The following is a 21,954-nucleotide window of genomic DNA, read 5'->3' as shown; positions in this document are numbered from 1 at the left end:
GTCTGCAGTGAGACGCCATGGAAGTGAGTCTACAAGTCCCTGGTACGGCTGCGGAAGCGGATGACACCAAATTGCTTGCAGAACGGCAGCCGGTTCTGGCCTGTTCGTGGGTGCAGGATCCATGACACGAGCCTAGATTCCATGACATTCCAGTTATGCTGGACGTGTTTCAAACCTGGGTTCAAGGGTGGTCATCTCAATTTTTGAATCTCCCTTGCATGTTCCTGGAACCATCCCCGAGAGACGTGGGAGCGATGTGGCGGCGCATTATTATCTGCTACACCGCTGAAACGTCAGTGTGTTGCACGGCTAATACTGGGTCGAGATGATTCCCGAGCAGCTCAACATACCGTGGGCTATTCATAGTGGCTTCCGTAACAACTAGGGCACGCAGTCCATATCAGCAAAATGTACCTCAGACCATAACAGAGAAACCACCGCCTTGGACCACAGACTGTGGCAGGTGGGATCCATCGCCACTCACGGTACATCTAATCGATGTGGTGCAGTTGAAATCGTTATTCGTCCGACCATCTCACTTTGTGCCATTGTTTCAGCGTCCATTCTGCTGACTGGCGACAAATCCAAGCCCGATGACTTCGGGTTAGTTCTGGGATTCGTGTGCGGCGCCGGCTTTCATACCATATGGAACCTACGTCCTGTGTTAGATCGAGCCGTGATTTGTTGCACTGCCGGCCTTCTGTAACTACTGACGATCTGTCTCGGATGGTGACATCGGATCACTGAAGATAGCTCGACGGTTGTAGTTCGTCTGTTTTTGACTTTAACACCCTCATTCAGCCATTGAATATACACTCTGGGCTTGGTTGAACATGTGATGCCGAAATCGAAATTCCCATCCGTCGGGAACCGACGGCCATACCCCGTTCGAAAGGCATCACTTTACGACGACGCTGCATTTTACGCAGGTCACTTGCACAAATACTTCTCCGAATGTCCCCTACACAACTGCAGCTGGCACAGGTGGCGTGCGGTGCGCCATCTGTACCTCTCCATTCCCTCACACTTGTGCTACACATCGGTGCACCACACTGTCAGGTACGTAGATGTATTTCACAAAGGAAGATCGTGTTTCGACTCTATCTGCATTATGACGCTACTAATATAAACATTTGTGAAATCAATTTACCATCTTTAGTGCTTTCATTGACTGCGAAAAGGCATTTGATAACGCAGATCATAACAAACTTTGAGGAATTTTAAGGAACAGAGGAAACGTATCTTCTAAGAACTTCAGAGGGTTTGCTTATAAATAACAAAATACAAATAGAATTACGAAGACAAAACCAGTGGCAATTTTAGGACAACAGCTCTTGCAAGTTAAGATCTAAACTGAAAAGTAGACCAGAAAACCAATTAATACATTTAAATATCTAACGTGTGATATTATGTACTGCGCAAATTTGGAAATACAAAATAGGTTAAATCTATTTTACATCTATGTGAAAGTATCTACAGAATGTTGTGAATGAGAATCCACAGAGACACGGTACTGACGTTCTACGCTGGGAGGTAGCATTCTTCAAGCCTTCACCAAATCCAGATTGCCACAGGCTGTAGCGTGCTTTATCACTCCAAATCACTTGTTTCCAGTCATAGACTGCCCAGCGCCTTCGTTCTTTGCACCACCTCACGCGCAGCTTGGCAATGACTACCGAAATGTGTAGTGTATGACGAGCAGACATGCAGTCTGCCTGATCTTGGTTTAGCTGCAATTGTTCTTTCAGGTTTCCATTTTACAGTCACATCAGCGACAGTCGGGGTTTAGAGGGTTGAAATGTCCCAGATGGATTTGTTACTCAAGTGGCATTCAATAACTAGTCCGTGTTACATACAAATTCATTCTGCGGTTACTGATTCACTTCCGACATCGCAATACACGACGGTTCATGAAAACTGACAGGTCCGCCTCTAACGTCGCCGTAGTTTCCACGGATCCTAAAATTCTGAAGATTCTCACCTAGACTCAAGTTCATTTCAGCTGATGACAGCCTTGTTTTTCACACCTTTTGTGCCGCTCACTTTACAGTAGTCAACAATTCGTTGCACCTCGCTGGCTGGCCAGATTCTGTTTTTATGCGAGTCGTGCAGATCAGTTAGTGATCCTGTCGTAATGATGATGTGGCATCCTGGATTGCTGAAACAGAGCTTGTTGCCAAATGGTGGTCATACCATCGTATTGGTGCCTGACGAGTGAGTTGATACTGAAGTAGGTGCAGGCAGCACTCTGCGCAGATTGCCCCGTAATCAGGTGTAGACCTGAACTTATTCTATGGAAGATACTCATCTAGGCTTCCATGGATCCTGAGGTAGTGACTGATGACAATATCACTGCTGGTAACTACGTGGACGATATGGACTACCTGCACCCATGCGTTACATCTTCCACCAGTATAACCATACGTGTCAGAAGCCCAGAATGGTGTTACAATGGTTTTAAGGACCAAGACAGTGAAATAACATTGATGTCTTAGCCACAAGCTTCACCTGCTTTGAACACGCTGTAACAACTGGTGTGCTGTTGGGTGCGAACGGCACGTCCACTAACGGGAGGCCATAATTTACCAGAATTTCGTGACGTATGTGTAAACATGTAGGGCCACATAACTATTAAAACCTATCAGCCAGGCAGAATCGCTGTGGATTGCATCCCATTGACGCATCGACATGCTATTAAGCATGTGAGCGTTTTGTTTTGGTTCATTTGGTGTTGCATTTTTCGTGTAGATGGATTACTTCTGAGCTCAAATGTTCAGTTCGAGGATGAGAGACTTCAGGTTTATGATACCATGTGAAAAGCTCCATATATCTCGGAACGTTATTGTACTATGTCCTGATGCATAGTGAAGTAACGTACAGTCTGAAAGATTTCGGGCACCTTCGTTATGTTCCTAAGAGACACAGTGTGCAAGTCAATATAAACAGGGGATGGAGGGGCGGTGACAGTATCCCATTCTTTTCCTTTCAGCAAGATTTAGCAAGATCCTAGATTTGTTGCACATAATTGTAATTATGAGTTTAGCGAATTGAGCTAAGCATTGGAACTGTGTGTGCGATTGCACAAGATGTCACAAACCACAGCTCAATTCCTGAACACTAAAATTTATCAGGTAGTGAAGCAATCGACTGCCGTCCATAAATTAAAGGGTAGGAGACTGCAATTGCCTGGGCATATGGATAGAACGGAAAGCAACAGAATTCCTAAGAATGCATTTGAGGGCACTCTCCAAGCAACAAGTCCGTTGGATGCCTGTCTTGGTGCTGTACTGATAGAGTCTGTTGGCAGAGGCAAGTCAGAGATGGTATTGGCAGCTTACTCCTTTCTCCACTTCATCTGTTGACAGGAGACGTTTCGTATGACACTTCAGCGAGTGTTGTTTCCAGGACCGTGTGTCCACCCCCGCCGAGGGGCTATGGTCATAACTTACGGTCGTGAGACTGATGTCTGGAATTGATGCCCCTGGTATGAAGACAGTTGTGGTGGAGAGCGCCGCGTCCTTCAAGGGCGTCTTTTGTTGTCGGCTGCTGAGCTCGTGTTTGTGTGAGGCTGCAAGCATGGGCGCGGAGTCTATATGCATTGGCCACTTACTAGAGCAGTAACGGGGCCATCGGCTCTGTCTGCGCCGGTTCCATGGGTGGCGTCCGGGCAAGGTGGCACTGTAGGTGGTCAGCTCCGACTGGTCTTCTGTCCATAGCCGGAACATGTTCACGGTTGTCCGCCATAAATAGTGATGGCTGAGCAATTGCAGATGGACAAGTTCCACGGCTTGTGTTTGCGTAGTTCGATACGTACATGTCAGACGCCATTAAGAACGTAGAACGTCAAGGATATTGCGGAGACATAGCTTATCCACAGCCTGTGGGATGTTTCCAGATTGATATTTTCACTCTCGGTCGGGCACACAGTTTTAATCTGCCAGGAAGTTTCATATCAGCGCGCACACTCCGCTGCAGAGTGAAAATCTCATTCTGGAAGCAAAAACTTGTGCGAAGCGCAACTCGGCTCGCTGTGCGTCCGTGCCGTGTAGTGGCTGAAGGGCGACTGAGGGCACGGGCCAGACTCACACTTCCACATGTTGTCAATGTATCATCCACCTGTACTCGTTCACCCGTTATATACACTCCTTTAAATGGAAAAAAGAACACATAGACACCGGTGTGTCAGACCCACCATACTTGCTCCGGACACTGCGAGAGGGCTGTACAAGCAATGATCACACGCACGGCACAGCGGACACACCAGGAACCGCGGTGTTGGCCGTCGAATGGCGCTAGCTGCCCAGCATTTGTGCACCGCCGCCGCCAGTGTCAGCCAGTTTGCCGTGCCATACGGAGCTCCATCGCAGTCCTTAACACTGGTAGCATGCCGCGACAGCGTGGACGTGAACCGTATGTGCAGTTGACCGACTTTGAGCGAGGGCGTATAGTGGGCATGCGGGAGGCCGGGTGGACGTACCGCCGAATTGCTCAACACGTGGGGCGTGAGGTCTCCACAGTACGTCGATGTTGTCGCCAGTGGTCGGCGGAAAGTGCACGTGCCCGTCGACCTGGGACCGGACCGCAGCGACGCATGGATGCACGCCAAGACCGTAGGATCCTACGCAGTGCCGTAGGGGACCGCACCGCCACTACCCAGCAAATTAGGGACACTGTTGCTCCTGGGGTATCGGCGAGGACCATTCGCAACCGTCTCCATGAAGCTGGGCTACGGTCCCGCACACCGTTAGGCCGTCTTCCGCTCACGCCCCAACATCGTGCAGCCTGCCTCCAGTGGTGTCGCGACAGGCGTGAATGGAGGGACGAATGGAGACGTGTCGTCTTCAGCGATGAGAGTCGCTTCTGCATTGGTGCCAATGATGGTCGCATGCGTGTTTGGCGCCATGCAGGTGAGCGCCACAATCAGGACTGCATACGACCGAGGCACACAGGGCCAACACCCGGCATCATGGTGTGGGGAGCGATCTCCTACACTGGCCGTACACCTCTGGTGATCGTCGAGGGGACACTGAATAGTGCACGGTACATCCAAACCGTCATCGAACGCATCGTTCTACCATTCCTAGACCCGCAAGGGAACTTGCTGTTCCAACAGGACAATGCACGTCCGCATGTATCCCGTGCCACCCAACGTGCTCTAGAAGGTGTAAGTCAACTACCCTGGCCAGCAAGATCTCCTGATCTGTCCCCCATTGAGCATGTTTGGGACTGGATGAAGCGTCGTCTCACGCGGTCTGCACGTCCAGCACGAACTTTGGTCCAACTGAGGCGCCAGGTGGAAATGGCATGGCAAGCCGTTCCACAGGACTACATCCAGCATCTCTACGATCGTCTCCATGGGAGAATAGCAGCCTTCATTGCTGCGAAAGGTGGATATACACTGTACTAGATCCAACATTGTGCATGCATGCTCTGTTGCCTGTGTCTATGTGCCTGTGGTTCTGTCAGTGTCATCATGTGATGTATCTGACCCCAGGAATGTGACAATAAAGTTTCCCCTTCCTGGGACAATGAATTCACGGTGTTCTTATTTCAATTTCCAGGCGTGTATATTCATGTAGAGCAGAAACATTTTACTTGAATGTCTCGGCGGTGTCGGCGGATAAATACGGTACTGCAGTTACTTTGTGTTCCGAATTACGTTCCTTCGGGAGTGCGAGCATGTCCGAAGGAACATAGCATCGTTACTCGCAGTAACACAGTCACTGCCATGTCGTATTTATTCGCCGACGCCGGCAAACGTCTTTCAAGTAAAATGTCTTCCCTGTACACAGACATACATAATGGATGCACGAGTAGAGACTGCAGACACATGGTGGAGTACGTACAGAAGGTTAGGTCTGGCCGTCAGTTGTGCACCGGTAGCCAAATGGTAAGGCACCCGCTAGCGACAAGCAGGAAATCCGGTTCCGAGTCCCTATCCGGCACACGTTTTCATTGTCTTCGTTCAGTTATATAGCTGATGGTTGTCCATATTCACAACTGCGAATAATTTCATAACGGCTGTGGTCGTAACAGAGCGTGTTCCTTCGGACATGCATGCATGTCTGAATGATCATAGCGTCGTAGTTCGAAACGACACAGCCGCTGAAATATCGTATCTAACTACAATGGCCAGGGCGGGAATTTGTACGAAATGTAGCACAATTATACCATAATTCTGTGCTTCCGCAACAGAAATGTGAAAACGAGTTCACAAACGTAGAAGTCGATATGCGTCGCACGAAAAATAGCGATTAGACTGACACTTTGGGTTATGGCATTGAGAGAAACATTGGGATGGAGGAAATCAGACCTTAACAAAGTTGTTTAACTTTCCGTCCTTCTGAAGTCCGTTATGTGCGTTTACAATTTACAGATTTAGTGATGAATGTACTGATGTTTCAGTCAACGACCGATATCGATACTACTCATGACGAGTGCTCAATAGAGCACCCTTACCCTGAAGGATGATTTATAAAAGCTGTATCAGATATAGTTTTCTAACTTTACAACATAATTCTGAGATTATGTGCAAAAGTGGAATCTGAATGTGTGAATGAATGAAAAAAAATGTATTTGAAGTATCCACAAATCTATTATTGCTTACCTGATAATTACCTGATGATGCTGAATGTTCTTCACCAATAGTAGACACATCTCCTCATCTGAGACGTCCTCTGACGTAGTGATGTTAGTCGAATTCCCTTTTCTTTGATAGTTCAGTTCTGCATTTTCTTTAACGTTAATTCTCCACTCTTGGTCTTCGTGTTGTTCATCCTTCACTTTTACTTTCTGCAGAAGTGCGATGTTCTGATTCAGAACTTGCAGCTCAGCAGCAACCATAAGCATCATATGGACGAAGAAACTGTCTATGCAAAACGAAGACTGAGCGGCTACTAGCACGCTGAAAGATTGAACACCATACAATATTTCGTATGTGGGTGACAGTTAAAAGTTTCCTGGAAACCAGATGGGCATAGGGAACAGGCGGTGTGATTCGGGCGAACCATCATCGGAACTGATGAAAGCATTAGCAAGTAGCGGTGAGGAGACCAGAAAAACGACTGCTAGCCAAAACGCTACCTGCAAAAACCCATTTGGTGTATGTATTTGTCTGAGAAAGGTACAATGTGACATATGATAAGAAGAAATATTATATATCAGCTCTGATCTGAAACAGATGGAGGTAAAACTTGAGACATACCTGATATCGATATTATTTAACCTGTATTGTAAAACTTGGAAACGTGCGCCAGCTCCTACCGACATCTGATTAAAGCCGTCAGAGACCATGTTGCTGCATCGCTCCGCAGTGGTTTTCGCCACGAGCCGATAGCAGGCACATGAAAATAAAGGGGAGAATGTTTACTCCACACGGCGGAGGCAGAGAGAGGGAATCTTGCTCACCTGGTCTTGATCCTTACACTGCCTGGTGTGCAAGAGTGCTGGGGGGCCATGCATTGCAGTGAACAGGTTCTACCGCCTACGTGTCGAGTTGCTGTGCACCTGGAGGACCAGTGTTATTGAGTACTTTCGTTCGGCAGCGTGTAGCGTCGATTGCACTGAATATTTCTGACAGACAAGATTTAAACGTGGCTGTAGGTTTCTGAGGCATATTCACTGGTGATTTACGGCCATCTCGTCTGTGCAGCATGAGCGGTGTTGGATATCTCCAGCCTTCGTGCGTTGATGTGAGTCAGTACATGTTGTTGTGTCGGAGAAACGTTTTTATTGTACATTCGCTTTGGGAATATTGGAAGTTTTTCTGTTGAACATCGTTTCACGTCTGTCTTCTTATGGTGAAAGCAGTTTGTATTCTCGTTAATTTCAAGAAGCTTGTTACTTAAAGTACGAGCCAAATAGGCATTGATGTTACATAACCTGGTATTATTTGTTCATTCGAATTATTATGGCAAGTGTACGGCCAAGACAAGCTTAATTATTAACTATTCTTGGCACATATTTCATGTTTTAATGTACTTTAGTGGCTATATTTATTATGTACTCAAGCGTGTGACACGCATGTGACTTGCATTTCTGCATGTTGTATTCAAGTGACTCATTGGCGCTAGTGCCCTTCGTAACTTGTAAGGCACAAGCACCACCTGTACGGAGCTGGGACTACTTGGTGTGTTGATTGCTAAAGAGCAGCGGATAATGTATTGTTATTTCTTTTGAAACCTGTCTAGCAATCTTGGCAGCAGACAAGTGTTTAAGGTTATGATTAAAGTGAGTTACTTTCATTAATTTTAACACTAATTTGTTAATTGTAGTTTTTTGTTCAGGCTGTATACTTAATAATCAAGATCCCTAAATTATTTATTTAAATTCAACTTCTTGTTGGTTCAGATTGCTGTGATTAGACTGTAGTAAATTAACTTGAATTTCTCTTTTAAAGGATTGTGCCAAATCTCCTTTGCGCTTTGCGGAGACCTCTTGAGAATAAAAGCAATTATTGTATTTATGTCAACCAGTACTATTCAGTTCCATGCAGTTTCCACCATGATAGATATTCTTCACCTTAATAAATTTCGTTGACTGAAAAGCTCCACTTGTTTCACAGCATATAAAACAATAGTATTTTTCTTAGATTGTACTGGTGCATTTGCTTCACATTTGTGAGTCATACCTGCATGTATTGATACAATCGGTGTGACTGCTTTTCGTAAGAGCTCCGGACGACGTCGTTAGTTTCGTCGTTACGGTGGAGCCTCCTGGTGTCTGACAGCAGCTCGAGCAGTTGTTTCATTGTGTCGCCTTTGTAAATGAAGAACGCTGCCTGTAAACAGATAAAACTTTTCTTCGAAAAGTTGCCCTTGTAATTCAGGTGCGTCTTATACTCGAAATTAATGTAAAAGTGTCCAGTGTTTGATTTAAAATCCCTGCCAGGATTAAAAATGGTCATATATGCGATGCTGCGGGAAACCTATCTCTGTCTGCCAACATTCGATTCAGCTGGCACCGGCAGTGCACCGATGCGATGAACATGAGTTGCGGGGTTTCATAAGTTTGCTAACAGCCCACCCCATCATCACAAACCCAGAATACTGTCTATCCTATTATGTGTCGTTGAAGCCTAGGATGGCAGTGAACTGCCGACCGATGTGGCGAGCGGTTCTAGGTGCTTCAGTTAGGAACTGCATGACCGCTACGGTCGTAGGTTCGAATCCTGCCTTGGGTATGGATGTGTGTGATGTCTTTAGGTTAGTTAGGTTTAAGTAGTTCTAAGTTCTAGGGACTGATGACCTCAGATGTTAAGAGCCATAGTGCTCAGAACCGATAGAGCCATGGCAGTGAACTCGAACTAAAGGTGATTTGTGTTATCGGTAAAAGTACAACATTTTTGTTAGTAGTTAGCTTCGTAATCGAAAAAACTAAAAGGTACTCATATGATGTGGGCTGTAAGTTGAAAGTAATTTCATATTCAGAAGAACATGGAAACAGAGCCGCTAAGCGGCATTTCGGCCCACCAGCAACAGACTAAACCATTCATAATTGACAGTCTAGTAAAGAAGAGTTGAAAAAATTGAGCAAGACCAAAAAGAGTACTGACTGCAGTTGGCCAAAACTAGAAGATGACGTACTGAAATGGAATCAAGGACACCGTCAAAATAGCACCGGAATTAATACAAAAAATGATTCAAATACAAGCTCGTAAGCTACCACACCACAAAAGAGAAACTTAACAGACTTTAAGGGTGGAGTTGGTTGGTGCTACAGGTTTCGCGATGTGAAGCGCCATGGACTTAGCATACGTACCAAAACAAAAATATATTACAGAATGCCGCAAGAGAATGAAGCGAAAATATTATCTTTCAACTGCTATATTATTCAGCAACTTTTGAAGTGCCGAGTAGCAGAACTGTTTCCATGAAAGGTGCTAAAACTGCAACTAAAAGGCAAGTGGACATGAAAAAAGGCACTACTGTGTTGTCCTTTCATGTTGTGCTGACGGCACTTAACTTAATCCAATGTTCATTTTCAACGGCAAAACAATGCCAAAACCTTCTTTAATATCGGAAGGTGGTGTTGTTCACCTTCATGACAAGGGCTGAGTGGACGAGGCTGGTATGAAATTACGTATTATCAGAATTTCGGAGAGAAGGGGGCTTTAAAACGACTTACATTCAACAAGTGTGTCGGTGGATAAGGAAGTCGTGGTCTACAGTGAAATAAGACATTATTGTTACATCTTTCAAGAAGGGCGTCATAAGCCACGCTCTCGATGGTAGCGAAGACTATCTTATGTATCAAGAGGACAACGATGACGACGAAGAGGAAGAAGAAGAAGAAGAAATTTTGGATTACGATTTTCAGGGACTTCAGATGTCGGTTAGGTTTTATAGACTAAGAATTTCTTTTAGTGAACTTTGCAGTCTAATAATACAAAAGGCAAAAATTATATTTTTTTAAAAAGTTACATAAAATGAAGGTGCTTCTTATAGTCAGCAGCACCTTATAATTTGTAAAATACTGTAATGGTTACCGCATAGCACCTCAGAAAAAAATGGTTACAGCCTGATGAATGACTAGGTGAATAGCTCGCAAACTGTGGAATGTATGGTGCTTAGATCCAAAATCTATCCACACCAAATAGAGGCGGGTGCCACCCATAGGCTTTCTGTGGGTGCGTAGCAGATGGGTTCACAGTCTATGATAACTGAGGAGTACAAGGAGTGTCTACGTGGTGGTGGTGCCCTTCTGCATATGGTGCGAGAAGGAATCTATTGGTCGCTGTACCATGAGGTGTATACTGTATTGTGGCTGAAAGTCAGCCTTTCGCTCCTTGATGACACGCTCCATATGTGCGAATGAGATCGGTGTGTGTGTGTATGCACGTCAGCGGCTGCACACTATGTTTGACTGCAAAATATACCAAATAATACAGTGCACACCATGTTGCTTATATATATATATATATATATATATATATATATATATATATGAACTGGGGACCTAGAAACGACGGAGAGGCTTCGTCCACACCGTAGCCCTCAGTGCTATACAACTCTACAACAGCCTGCAGTGTGTCTCTCTCGCAGATGCCCTTGCAGTAACTGATTTGTAACAGTTGTGCCACTGTTATGCCAACTGTTGCTGAAAACAGCTGCTGCAGATGCAGTACGATGCACCAGAGCCGTATACTAAACACGATGGTCCTCCCTCTCGTTAGTGCTACGTGGCCGTCCGGAGCCCGGTCTTCTTGCGACCGTGCATTCTCATGATAACCACTGTCACCAGTACTGTAAAGTGGCTACATTCCTGCCAATTCGTTTTGCATTACAGCAGAAAAACCATCCAGTTTCTCGTAGCCGTATTACACGACGACATTCAAACTCAGTGAGGTTCTGACAATAACCTCATTACCTCCTTAAAGATGTTCTTGGCTACCATTACCTCACCACGTCCAAACTCAAAGGTAACTAACGTTTACGGCCATTACAGCAAGTATTTAAAAGAAATATGATTTGCATCCCCATAGTGCCGCTACGAGCGTCGCTTTTATGGGAGCTGCACGAAATTTGAGGGCGCGCGCGCGCGCGCGCGCGCATGTGTGTGTGTGTGTGTGTGTGTGTGTGTGTGTGTGCGCGCGTGTTCAAATATGTGTGAAATCTTATGGGACTTAACTGCTAATGACATCAGTCCCTAAGCTTACACACTACTTCACCTAAATTATCCTAAGGACAATCACACACACCCATGCCCGAGGGAGCACTCGAACCTCCGCCGGGACCAGCCGCACAGTCCATGACTGCAGCGCCTGAGACCACTCGGCTAATCCCGCGCGGCCTGTACGCGCGTGTCGTGTGTGTGTGTGTGTGTGATTGTGTGTGTGGTTCTTTCCTCTTCACCCGCAGGTGCTAGTCCCCCAGCAAGCTAAATGTTGCATGTAAAACATTCCATGTTGTGAGAAATAACATTGTTGTAAGTAAGAAAACATTCAAAAACAAAAGATGTATTGTTAACGCAGATTAACTATAAATTAATTAGTTTTCTCAGTGTTATTATTTATTGAAGATCCTGATCCTATCATTATGATAGTTATTGTTGCTGGGGAAGGGTGGAAACAAATCTTAGTCATGGAGAAGATTTTTTATTCACACAGATGTGCACAATCATTCAGTTTTGCAGTAGTGTCACAATAATAGTTTTGTATGTGCGTTGAATGCAACGTGAATCCCAATAAGGTAAATAATGCGATCTTCCCGTAAATTCCACTACCCCATTTTACGCTTATAGCGTTTTCATATGCATATTTTGGTACTGAATGAATTCGAGCATTCATGCACTACTGCAATCAGTTAATGTTCAAACTGTTCACATGTGCAGGGGACTGAGAAAAAAGCTATCCCAATTTTACTATCCTTGTAAGATAATTTAATAGTTTGTTTCATGCCAGCTTTTTGCTCCAAGACTTTGAAACTCGTAAGGAAATCAGGGCTCATTTGAGAAAGATGACCTTAAGTAGTGCTGAAGCAGAAGCTGATACATAAAGAATAAAAAAAAGTGGACTACCAGCCTCAGTTTCTAATATAAGTGTGCGGCATTGGTGCTCTCATGTCAATATATTCTGCGTATGCTAATGGCGTCGCTTTAATGTAGGATTCTTTGGCACGCCGCGAGAGCCTGCTGTTTCTGAATTGTTGGTCTGCAGACGCTGCGCAAGTGAAAGAGAGAAGAGGAAGGACTGAGCGGTACATTTAGAGCAATCTGCTAGCCGTCGCGATTGCCCATGACAAGAGCGGGAGCTACTTAGTAAGAGAGATAGGTTTCCCTGTTTGGTCGTGGCAATGTGATGGGTAGCCATATACTAACTCGTTAAATCATCAGTGGCCTTTACCTGCTGGTTTGAAGCTTTCTATGGGGATGCTTGCTTCTAATTCAGCTACAAGTTTAATGGCGAAGGCTTCCACGGCCAGAGTCAGTCGACTTAAAAGTTTCTGGGTTTTATGTATAAAACTACTACTGCTGGAGAAAACTAACGTTTCGGCCACCGTTGCAGCGGCCTTCTTCTGGGTGTCCATTCAAGTGTCGGTTGATCATTAAATTGTCTAAAGTGAATCTAGCCCATAGTGAAATCTTTTTTGGATATATAGTGCCAGCGAGGGGAAATAATATACGTTACGCTTGCACCTAAGATGTTTACGGATTCCCGTGACCTAGTGACAAGAAGAGCATTGAATGATTCATAGGCATGGTGCAATCTTTTAAAAAATTTATCCCCAATTACGTACAACTTGCTGCACGACTTAGAGAGCTGCGTTACAAAAATGGGGAAGTTCTCAACAGACAGCCTTCGATGCTCCAAAACATGCGCTGAGAAATGTTGAAGTGCTGGATATTCTAGACTTTAAGTCGTTGTTTGCTGTGCAGACAGACACATCCAGTTTTCAAAATAATTTTAGATAATTGATCTGAGCAACGTTGGGGCACATTTGAATACGCATCTACGTCATTAATCCGCTATTCACAATTAAGTGTCTGGCAGAGCGTTCAATGAACCACCTTCAAGTTGTCTCTACCGAGCTCTTAAATTACTCTTATTTTCTCATGATGATCATTTTCCCCTATGTAGGTAGGTGCCAATAGAATGTTTTCGCAATCGGAAGAGAAATCTGGTGATTGAAATTTGATGAGAAGATCCCGTCGCAACGAAAACACCTTTGTCTTAATGATTACCGCTCCAATTCATTTATCATGCCTGTGGCACTATCTCCCTTATTTGTAGATAATACAAAACGAGCAGCCCTTATTTTAACTTTTTAGATTTCATCCGGCAGTCCCACCGGATGCGGCTCTACAATGCACAGCAATACTCCAGAATAGGGGGACAAGTGTGGTGTAATCAGTCTCTTTAGTAGATCGGTTGCACCTTCTAAGTGTTCTGCCAATGAATCGCAGCCTTTAATTTGCTCTACCCACAACGTTATCTATGTGATCGTTCCAATTTAGGTTACTTTTAACTGCAATCCCTATGTATTTAGTTGAATTTACCGCCTTGGGATTTGTGTGACTTATCGCGTAAACGAAATATAGCGGATTTCTTATAGTATTCAAGTGAATAACTTCACACTTCTCGTTATTCAGGGTCAATTGCCACTTTTCGCACTAATTCCTTCATATTGTTCGGCATCTTCATAATATTTTCACTTGGTCTTTTAGCATGCACTAATTGTATTGTTTTAATAAAGATGCTCAGATTACAAGTGAATTCTTCATGTGTGTTTATGGAATTGACATAAAATTGTTTAATTTTTCTGCCGAGTCTGGGCTCAGTAGTTTATCACTCCCCGATCCCCACATCCTTAACCATTTCAGGGAGAGTGACTGCTGCTGCTGCTGGTGTTGTGTGGTGATTCTGGCACGAACGTGAACATGTCCTCACCTGTAAGAGTAATAACAAAGCTCTAAGTATAATGATGTGCGCACGTATATAATAATAATTATTATCAGAAGGAGAAAATATTTTTCGACAGTCATTTTCTTCCCAGCTGACTGCTGCTGCTGGTGACGTTTCACAGTAGTCATCACACTATAAACAGCAGATAGCAAGTGATGGTGCTCAAACAACGCCATTATAAAAATTGAAATCGCTAGAGGGGTGAAATATGTGCTTGCATGCCACTAGCTGAAACGTCAGTGGCTGGGGCCCTACGGCGTTCGTCCAACGGTGTGATGACGTCGGTACACATACGTAATGACATTTGCCATGGTGAGGGGAGAAGTGGGAAAGGGAAGGGAATTCTGGGAAAGGCAGGAGGAGGAGAGAATTCCGGAAATGTCGATGCTTAAGTCAGCGATTCCAGAAACGCTGATGTCAGCGATTTGAGCTAACGTGCCCGCTACCCTCCTACTCATAGCTGCATAAATGCATCATTGGTACACGATTGTTACAAATTTCGTTTTATAAACCAGATACAGTATGTTATTAGTAATTAGCTATTATTCACGATACAACTCGATTGCCATGAAACACATGCATTTAGATACAGAATGATAAAAGTGACAAGATTCGAATTACTGTTTTAGTACATACCTTGGACAGATCTCCAGTACAGCCAAAAATAAGCAAATAGCACATGACGAGCTCCTCGAGCTCTGGTGGGGGGTCGATGATGAGCTTGAGGCACGAGAAAGCCACCAGGATCGCCATTGAGACCAAAGTCATTGCGGCGCACACAGCCGACCGCATGCGTCCTCGCTGCCCATGGGGCCACCACAGTCCCATCAGACGGCGAATGAACGCTCCAGGCCCCAGCAGCGTCTGAATACCGCTCTCTGTCAGCGCCATTACAATGGTCACAGCCCCACAGCTTGCAACTGCCCGGTGAGAAGATCCTACAACATGAGCCATGCTTCATCTAACTTCTGGAATCTCCCAGTTCTGCAAAGTTGAGTGCTGCAGATCAAGGGCGTACAGTTCACTACTGTAGCCCACATGTCAGAGTATATCAATATTTTGGCCGTATACGAGATGTGATACTGAGACATAGAATCAGAAAAATAACATAAACTAAAATATTTTAAACATAGCTGCACATCTTCTGAAGAAGACAAATTTACATTTGTCGAAACCTAGGTAAAGACTTCTTTATCCATTGTAACTGGTCGGTTGTGTATAATTTTATTTATAAACTAAAGTACTTCAAAGTAAGGAACCTCATTCATGTCTCCTGCTAGTTAAAATCACTATGTGGAATTTCTATTTGCAATGCCAATATGAGGGAGTCAGAAGCAAAGCGATATAAGTGACATTTTTGAAGAAAATGAGATAATCGCCCATATATGTTCCAGAACACTAATTATGTTGTGAGGAAAAGTAATATACGTGACGCTCCATTCAGAGCTGCACTCTGGTGTCCGAATATATCTTCTACTTCGGCTCTGAGGTTTTACAAAAGTAATACAAGTGCATTGTTTACGTTCGTTGAGTTGCTCCTTTTTCCTGTTCGTGGATTTATTTGCCATATTTGAACGAAGGTGAGTTGTTGTTGATTTCATTATACGAATCTAGTGTCTTATAGAGTGAAGTTATTTGGTAGATAGATTGTGAATATTTAGGAAAATCGGTACAGTGATGCAAGTTTCTTTGGTGTGGTAATGTGTGAGTTTATGATTCGATTTTGGACAATGTTTCGTGATGTACTGTGCACATTTGCGCATTCAATGCAGGAAACGCATACTTCTCCTAAATAGTGTGCGTTTCGAAAATGTCTCTGAGCATTATGGGACTTAACATCAGTCCCCTTGAACTTAGAACTACGTAAATCTAACTAACCTAATGACATCACACTCATCAGTACCCGAGGAAGGATTCGAACCTGCGACCGTAGATGCAGAGCGGTTCCAGACTGAAGCAAAGTACTGTGCGGTTATACGGAAAAAGCGTACTTTTCCTAGCAAGTAGTGATAATTTCATCAGCTTGCGATGTACGCTAAATTGTGATATTATATGCGTTACTGTGTTATTAAGTACCAGATGAAAATGACGCCATGGTTTTTGTTTTATTGTAGATAAGTACAGTTACTATTCTTCGCATCTATCTACCGATGATAGCGACTTCAGGTCATCTGATTGTGATCGTAGTGATAGTGATGATGAAGCACTAGTAAAATCAGCATCATCTGAATCTTCAGATATGTTGCGTTCTAGAACTATTTTGTCAGCATAATCTTCTATGTCACAAGAAACCTCATCTTCTGCTAATGGTACTTTCACTAACTGATGAGAGTTCTAATAGAAGGGGAAGAAAACGCTTACGAAATCCAGCTAGCGATAGGCGAGGGGTCACAAAACGGCTGTGAAATGCTGGATAATCCTATGTTGGACATAGAGGATTAGAACATCAAGCGAAATGTGTAAGGCCATTCAATCACAAGCGTCGATAGCAATGTAACAGCAATTTTTCTGAAAGAATGAATGAAGAGCTATTCAGTGCATATTAGGCACTTGGATCATAGAATTTACAAACTGTTGTTCTTGGAGGCTGTGTTGAACAGAAAGAAGGAAAGCGAAGAAGCAGAAATGTCACAAAAATGAAACTTACTACTGTTATCAAAATTAATGGTGTATGCGTTTGTAAACAGTTTCTTCTAAAGACATTTGATATATCAAATGTTAGAGTCATGTCCAATAAATTCTTCAGCGGAGTATCACCAAAGGATAAGAGGGGAAGAGTACACCAGCAAGCAAAATACCTGCTAGTCAAGTACAGGTTGTTGACGAATATATTCAGTCATATCCCACATACATCCCACATTACAGCAGGATTTAGAACTCTAACAAAAATACCTGCCTGAATGCCTCAATATTTCCGTAATATACCAACTTTACGGATAGATGTATGTGGAGAGAAATCAAGACCCTGTGAAACAATGGACATACCGGCATGTTTTCAACGCCCGTTTCAGTTTGGGTTTTCATCGTTCTAGTGCTGACACACGCAACGAATGTGACAAGTATAACAATTTGTTACGCAACTGTGACCTTTATAGTGATGAAGCAAAAGAAGTGCAGCGAGATCAGATGCTCCATCACCGCAAGGCCGAACGTGCACGACAAGAATAGAAATCTGACAAAGAAAGAGCATCAAACCAGAATAAAGTTGCGGTGACGTGTTTTGATTTACAGAAAACTTTGCCATGTCGACGCCTTTCTACTAACAAAGTTTACTATTTTCGTCAATTGTGGACTTATAATATTGACATTCACAATATAGTGTCTGGCAAGGCCAAATGTATAAGTGGAATGAAAGCACTGCTTCAGACCTTCACAGGAAATCGGTTCTTGTTTGTTGAAATCTGTAAAATCTTTGGATTGTAATGCTAAGCACTTCATATCTTAATCAGATTATAGTTCTTGGCAAAACCTCAATGTAAATAATGTCAAATACTGGATGCATATCGTTTCTCACACACACACACTGAAGCAGTCCATCACAGGTTCTTAGAACCTGGGCACGAGGGTGATCAACATTATGGCCTTATTGAGAAACGCAAGACGAATGAAACATATGTGTGTCTGCCTCGGGATCTGGTATACGTCGTTAAAAGGTCCAGCAAACAATTCACAGTTAGCAAAATGAATAAGGAAGATTTTGTAGCTATCGGTAACATGAAACTCTTGACCAAGTCATCCATTCCAGGAGATACCGAAGGGAATGCGTTTGCCTGGCAATCAATTATATGGTTTCACGTAAAAAAAGAATGTCCTTTCATAATGCATTTTTAGATTTCTTTCAATGAGGATGTTGAATTTTATACAGCTGATTTCTCCAAACCACTTCGTGGGAGACCCCCACAGTTTACACCGAGTTCACTGGACAGTAGTCAGGTACCCATAACGTTTGTAAAGTAGAAGAATCTGCAAGAGCTGAAATGCTTCATTCCGCTTATTCCCCACGCTTTCATTGATAATGTGATGTATGAGCAACAATCTTCCAGTAAAAGCAGCTCAGGATGTCGAGGACGACGAGGAGGGGCAGGGTGACATGGAGAGGCAGAACGTCGTCGTGATGAACAAGAGTGTGTTGGTAGGCATAAGGAAGTAACAACAGGAACGGAAGATTTAAATTATGTTGATAGTGACATTCTGGACAGTGTCTACAACTAAAATCTTTCCCTATGTTTTTTTTAAATTTTCAAAAGTGTAACAGTTACTGCATAATGAAATTATTAATGTGTTCACGTGCACCTGTATTACTTTTCCGCTAAACCTTTTTCATATCAAAATAATATAAGTGATTTTACGCCCTTTGTTCACCCAGAATGGTGGTAATAATTTGTGTCATCTTTTGTCTACAGAACACGTAAATTATATGGTATATCTCTGCAAAGTTACAATGTTGTGGCATCGAAACTGATTTTCTAAAATCCATGTGAACTTCAAAGCCATTTAGCTCAAAAATACCTGAATTGCACGTATATTACTTTGCTTCTGACCTCCACATATGTCTCCTAGAGTTCGCACCTCGTGCGAGAGTCTGTCTCGTATCCGAAACTTATTTGTGGCCATTCTGCAAGTAAACGACGCCAACTATATTTTTAATGGGGCACAACGGCAGACAGTGGGCAGTGAAAGAGCTAACCGCTCCGGGATTATCATATGCCAACAATTGTCATAAATGTAGAGGCAGAAACGACACTATGGAGACGAGACATGTTATGAAGGAGGATTGTAAGGTAAAATTGTGTTTAATTAACGTGTTGGCTGCATGTGTTCAATATTATTTTGTTTTCTCATTTCATTGCACAGAATATATCTATGTTGTTATAAAATTGACAATAACATGTATAAATTTAAGTTTATATATTGTTTGTATTCGTGTAAACTTCTCTTATGATCATATGTAATCCAAGATTCAAACTTGTTTTTAATGTAACGTGGGAGCCCTGTCAGACTCATTAATAACATCTGCGGCATTTTGCTAGGACAGCAGACTACTTCGTAAAAACAGGAGACTGGATAGCCGTACTGATATATGAACGTGGAATTGAGACGGTGCGCGTTAATATCGGGAACTTTTAACTGGTTGTGCGGGAATTTGAAGTCAAGATATAATACGAGACATAAACCATCTTAAGAGTCTTGGACCAGAATAGTTGGGAAGTCCTTTGATGAAAGAGTCGATCTGGAGACAGGTTAAAGGTGCTTCAGTCCCATACGTCATAAAGCAGATGGCGGTATATTCCATTTCAAAAGAGAACAGTGGTGATTTTGATTGTGAATATTGACCATGTCAGAGGAAGAAAACCAAACAGTAGAAGTACCAGCTGAAATGTGTGAGCTGTGATACAGCATCATTCAAAGTTGTTCGTCTATATGCTATGATTTTTAAAACTGTGTTTTAGGAAAATGGATGACGCAAGCCATTAATCGTTTCAAGCACGGTTGCAGTAATGCTACATTGTAAATAAACAAAGATACAATTTCATAGTAGGTTATTTATAATATTAGCCATATACAGAGCACCTTCAGGAAATTTCAATCTGTTTGTAAATGGTCTTGAAGATTTATTATCTCATCTAAAATTAAAAAAAAGCAAAGAACTAATTGTTGCTGGTGATTTTAATATAGATGTCCTGAAAAACAATGTCAGTGAACAGTTATTGAAATCAGTTACATTGACGTTCAATTTAAATTCTACTCTAAATTTCCCAACTAGTATACACAAATGTTCTAAGACTGCCATTGGTAATATATTTATAGACAATTCTAGGCAACTAAGACACATTACATAAATGGGCTATCAGACCATGACATGCAACACCTAACATTAAAGTTTGAAAATTTTCAGGGTAAAACATCTATCAGAACTGAGTACAGAAGGCCAATAAAACAGTTAAAAACTGAGAAATTTAGGAGATTGCTCAAAGAAATTAATTGGATGGATCTTTACAGCATCCAAGACACAAATGAGAAATACAAAACATTCATTAATAAAGTTAGCACCACATTTGAAAATTGTTTTCCACTGAAGGTAACTCAAATTAAGCAGAAGTATAATAAGAAACCATGGATCACACAAGGGATATAGATATCATGTGAGACAAAAAGGAAACTCTGATATGTGCGGACACCTTTGATACTAGCATTATAGGTCATAAAAATTACTGCAAAATATTGAAGAAGGTAATCCAGAAATCTAAACACCTGCATTATGAAAAGAAGTTGGTGGCCATCTCCTTCTGTTCCATCCATGAGTTTCTCAACAAGTGCAGCAGACCATTTTAATGAAAATTTAGTATACTTTAATTTTTGACAATATTTGGTTGTAACAGGCTAGTGAATGATGGATGGATGGAAAGCAGATGCAAGTCTTGAGTCTGTAAATAGTGGAAGTTTAATTTTAAATCTTGTACATAATCTGATTGTTCTTAACTGAGGATCACTGAAATGTATAATTTACTTAAATTTTTGACAACACTTGGTTGTAATAGCCAAGAAACTAGCAAATGTCTGAATGATGGATTTAATGCAATCAAATGTAAGTATTAAAACTTTAAATATTAGAAGTTTAAATTTAATTCATGTTCATAATTTTACTGTTTATTGACTGAGGATCATTAAAATTAATGAAACTCAAGTTTTTCTTATTACTTGGATTAATGTGTTTATCTGAGATGTTCCACACCCAGGAGAATCCCTCTTTTATGGGTCTTTTGAATGAATAATTAATCTAATCTAATCCAAACTTGTAAAGGAATTCGCAAATTTTACATGTTATTAGCGGAAGTTTCAACAAAAGTAGACAGGCCAGTATAATAAACTTGAAGTTATGATGTACATCGTACTCAGATAGGTATTGTTTCAAGTAACATTTTAACCCAAAAACCTCTTACGACATTATCTGTAAGTATAGATACCTTCGGCATGTTGGCATGAGATTCACTGTTAGCTTCATAGCGCTAGTTTTCAGTGAGTTAATGTATTTCAATACACCGAAAAAAAGCCAGAGTCGCTAATTTCAGTTTTATTTACTTGACGACTAGTTTCAAGCCGGGATCCATTTTAGTATCATTCAAAATGGCATTTTCCAAAATAATACTAATTTAAAACACGTCGTTGTTCCATTTAAATGAGTAACAGGTAATTTAATTGCTCCATCATGCAGCAGTACATGCTGAAAGTTTTTAAAATGTTTTTCTGTTCTGATATACTACTACGATGGACCTTCGAAAACTAAGTTGCACATAACTATAGCAAGCCAAATATCTTATTCAATACTGCACTACACACTAAAGTGACGCGATAAATGGCGCTCTTTTTCATCATGATCACTTATTTTCCTTAACCAATCGTCGGAACACACTATCAGTCGTTCAGTTCCTCAATGAGAGAAATCTACTCTATGGTCATGGAACTATTCGAGAACCCATACGTGAACACCCTCACCATTGCAAAGTTTCTTTTCCCCCGACGTTCTGTGATAAAATATTGTCTAGTTACTGTCG

At 42.4% G+C, this 21,954-nt stretch overlaps 1 protein-coding gene across 1 annotated transcript in view; it reads right to left on the bottom strand.

Moving 5' to 3' along the window:
* LOC126357968 (odorant receptor 43a-like) overlaps positions 1-15,355 on the bottom strand; it is a 40,051-nt gene extending 24,696 nt beyond the window's left edge. The window contains 4 exon segments of the mRNA XM_050007510.1: positions 6,608-6,788; positions 6,876-7,083; positions 8,630-8,779; positions 15,038-15,355. Of these exon segments, the coding sequence (XP_049863467.1) occupies positions 6,608-6,788; positions 6,876-7,083; positions 8,630-8,779; positions 15,038-15,355 (857 nt within the window).
* Positions 15,356-21,954: the final 6,599 nt, after the last annotated feature.

This window comes from Schistocerca gregaria, chromosome 1 (genome assembly GCF_023897955.1).
Source record: "Schistocerca gregaria isolate iqSchGreg1 chromosome 1, iqSchGreg1.2, whole genome shotgun sequence".
NCBI lineage: Eukaryota > Metazoa > Arthropoda > Insecta > Orthoptera > Acrididae > Schistocerca > Schistocerca gregaria.
This window is presented reverse-complemented; position numbering and strand designations above follow the sequence as displayed.